Source organism: Pygoscelis adeliae, unplaced genomic scaffold, assembly GCF_000699105.1.
Source record: "Pygoscelis adeliae isolate BGI_AS28 unplaced genomic scaffold, ASM69910v1 Scaffold1385, whole genome shotgun sequence".
Lineage (NCBI taxonomy): Eukaryota > Metazoa > Chordata > Aves > Sphenisciformes > Spheniscidae > Pygoscelis > Pygoscelis adeliae.
Window position 1 is genome coordinate 9123 of NW_008824805.1, and position 2661 is coordinate 11783.

At 46.6% G+C, this 2661-nt stretch overlaps 1 protein-coding gene across 1 annotated transcript in view; it reads right to left on the bottom strand.

Moving 5' to 3' along the window:
• The window catches only part of CNKSR3 (CNKSR family member 3), a gene marked incomplete at its 5' end in the record, with an annotated part of 33140 nt that overhangs the window by 2865 nt on the left and 27614 nt on the right, over positions 1-2661 (bottom strand). Inside the window, 2 exons of the mRNA XM_009324051.1 lie at positions 129-218; positions 701-909. Coding sequence (XP_009322326.1) covers positions 129-218; positions 701-909 — 299 coding nt within the window. The remainder of the gene's footprint in view (positions 1-128; positions 219-700; positions 910-2661) is intronic.

Genomic DNA, 2661 nt, shown 5'->3' on the forward strand with positions numbered 1-2661 from the left:
TTGGATCAGTTCAGCCATATGCAAACGCTAATCTCTCTATTCCTAATTTAAACACTTCCATCCAGTTCACCCCAAAGAAATTTTGGAGAGGAAAGGAAGAGAAAGAGGGACAAGACCTAAAACCTTGCCTTTTCTCCCTGGTGCTCGTGGCCTAGAGAAGGGTTCTGCAGCTGCTATCCAGCTCCCATCAGCAGGCATTGACAAAGGACGAGGTTTTCCTAAAGGCAACATAGACGGTTATGAGGAATTACATTAAGTTTAGGAAACCAATTTTTACATTGATACTTTTCACAATTAAGCAAAGGGAGAGATACAGCAATAAGGAATTAAAATTGCAGAAAAAAAATACTTCGAGATACTTCCACTAGTGAAATATAAGAAAGCAATGTGCTGAGATTGAAGAGCCACACTCTTGCTCGTTTACAGCAGCACTGGACGTAATGACCAAAAGTTATAACCAAAACACACATGGAAATGGCCAACTGTAGCAGCAGAGCCCAGCTGAATGACATTCATTAAAGAAATAACAGCACTTAAGTGAAATTATTTCAGATTAATGTGGAATTTTATTCACATTCACAATTTATACAGACTGCCCTTAATATCCATCAAGTCTAACAAGCAGTTTTCTAACACAAATTATTCCAAACTGACCAAAGCATTTATCATAACAGCAATAATGAAAGAGGAATGAACTCACCATAGGACTGTGTTTTTTCCCTCATCTTGGCTGGTAGGATATTGGCATCCATGGGATACCCAGGCAACTGATCCGAATCAGCAATAGTAAACCTTCGCCTTCGACTCTCCTGATCCAGAAAAGAATTGGGAGACTCGGCGCCCTTGGACCCAGGTAGTGGCTGACTCGGTTTGTTGCCTCCTCCATACACAAAACTCCCCTTTCCATCTCTGAAAGGACATTTCACTTCAGTTAGTAGCTTAAAAGAGTTTCACGCTACAGACATGAGTAGGTTTGAAAGATACTTCTAGCACCCAACCATGCTCCTGACAACAGGCATTGTGCTGCAAACAAGCTGGGAAAAAAAAAACAAGTCAGATGATGGAAGACTTTATTATACACATATTTACCAAGGAGAAAAGAAAGCTACCCCCCTCATACTAATTCACTTTTAATGAGCCAGTAATTTAACACACAGAAGTTTAGTGGTACAACCCCTGAAAAAGCTTTTGAGAAATGAGACCTTTCTGCCCTGAGGCTATCAAAGCTCCCAATTCACTGCCTGTTCAGTACACAGTTGTGACAGAGGAGTGCATACATAGATTTATCCATCTCTGTGTAATGGCAACACCTATCACCTCCATCTGAGGAACTATGCTTTTCAGTCATTGTAAGAGCCCAATAACTGCCACTGAATATTCATCACTTTCTCTCTCCATCCAAAAGGGAGACCCCCTTGAGAGCTTCAGTAATAAATTCATGGTGTATATACATATGATTTTGAGCAATTTCTGCAGGAACTCCCTTCCCAGAGCAATCCCTCATTCCAAAGGCCAGGAACAGCCATTTTTAGAACCAGTCCTTGTGAGTACTTTTGGAAGAAGTACTTTTTGCCCAGGTGGAGGACCTCCTGCAGCAGGTGGCTGAGCTGCAGGAGGCAGTGAGAAGACTGCATAACATCAGGGAGATAGAGAAGGAGCTAGACAGATGGTTCCAAGCACAGTCTGCGGCAGACCTGCAGCCCACAACCAAACAGCCAAAAACTCCCCCCCACTGGTACACGCAGAAGGGAGCGGGGGGACCAATAATGCAGAAGAATGGACGGTTGCAAAGGCGAGGACCAGCAGGAGGAAGAGACTTCCCCTGAAGCCTGAGGCGCCGTTGCAGAACTGCTTCACCGCTCTGCAGGCCAAAGAGGAAAGTCCTGTCACACCAGGAGAAAGGAGAAACATAACCCCCATTTTTAAAAAGGGAAAAAAAGGAAGACCCGGGGAACTACAGGCCAGTCAGTCTCACGTCTGTACCTCAGATCATGGAACAGATCCTCCTGGAAGCTATGCTAAGGCACATGGAGGACAGGGAGGTGATGTGAGACAGTCAGCATGGCTTCACCAAGGGCAAGTCCTGCCTGACTAACCTAGTGGCCTTCTATGGTAGAGTGACTACACCAGTGGACATGGGAAGGGCGACAGATGTCGTCTCTCTGGACCTCTGTAAGGCCTTTGACACGGTCCCCCACAACATCCTGCTCTCGAAACTGGAGAGGTACGGATTTGATGGGTGGACTGTCCGGTCAAGGGTGAGGAATTGGTTAGATGGTCGCACCCAGAAAGTAGTGGTCAACGGCTCAATGTCCAGATGGAGATGGGTGATGAGTGGCATCCCACAGAGGTCCATAATGGGACCAGTACTGTTTAATACCTTCATCAATGACATAGACAGTGGGATCAAGTGCACCCTCAGCAAGTTTGCAGATGACACCAAGCTGAGTAGTGTGGTCGACACGCCAGAGGGACGGGATGCCATCCAGAGGGACCTGGACAAGCTCAAGAAGTGGGCCTGTGTGAACCTCATGAGGTTTAACAAGGCCAAGTGCAAGGTCCTGCACCTGGGTCGGGGCAGCCCCCGGTGTCAATACCGGCTGGGGGATGAAGGGATTGAGAGCAGCCCTGCCGAGAAGGGCTTGGGGGTACTGGTGGATG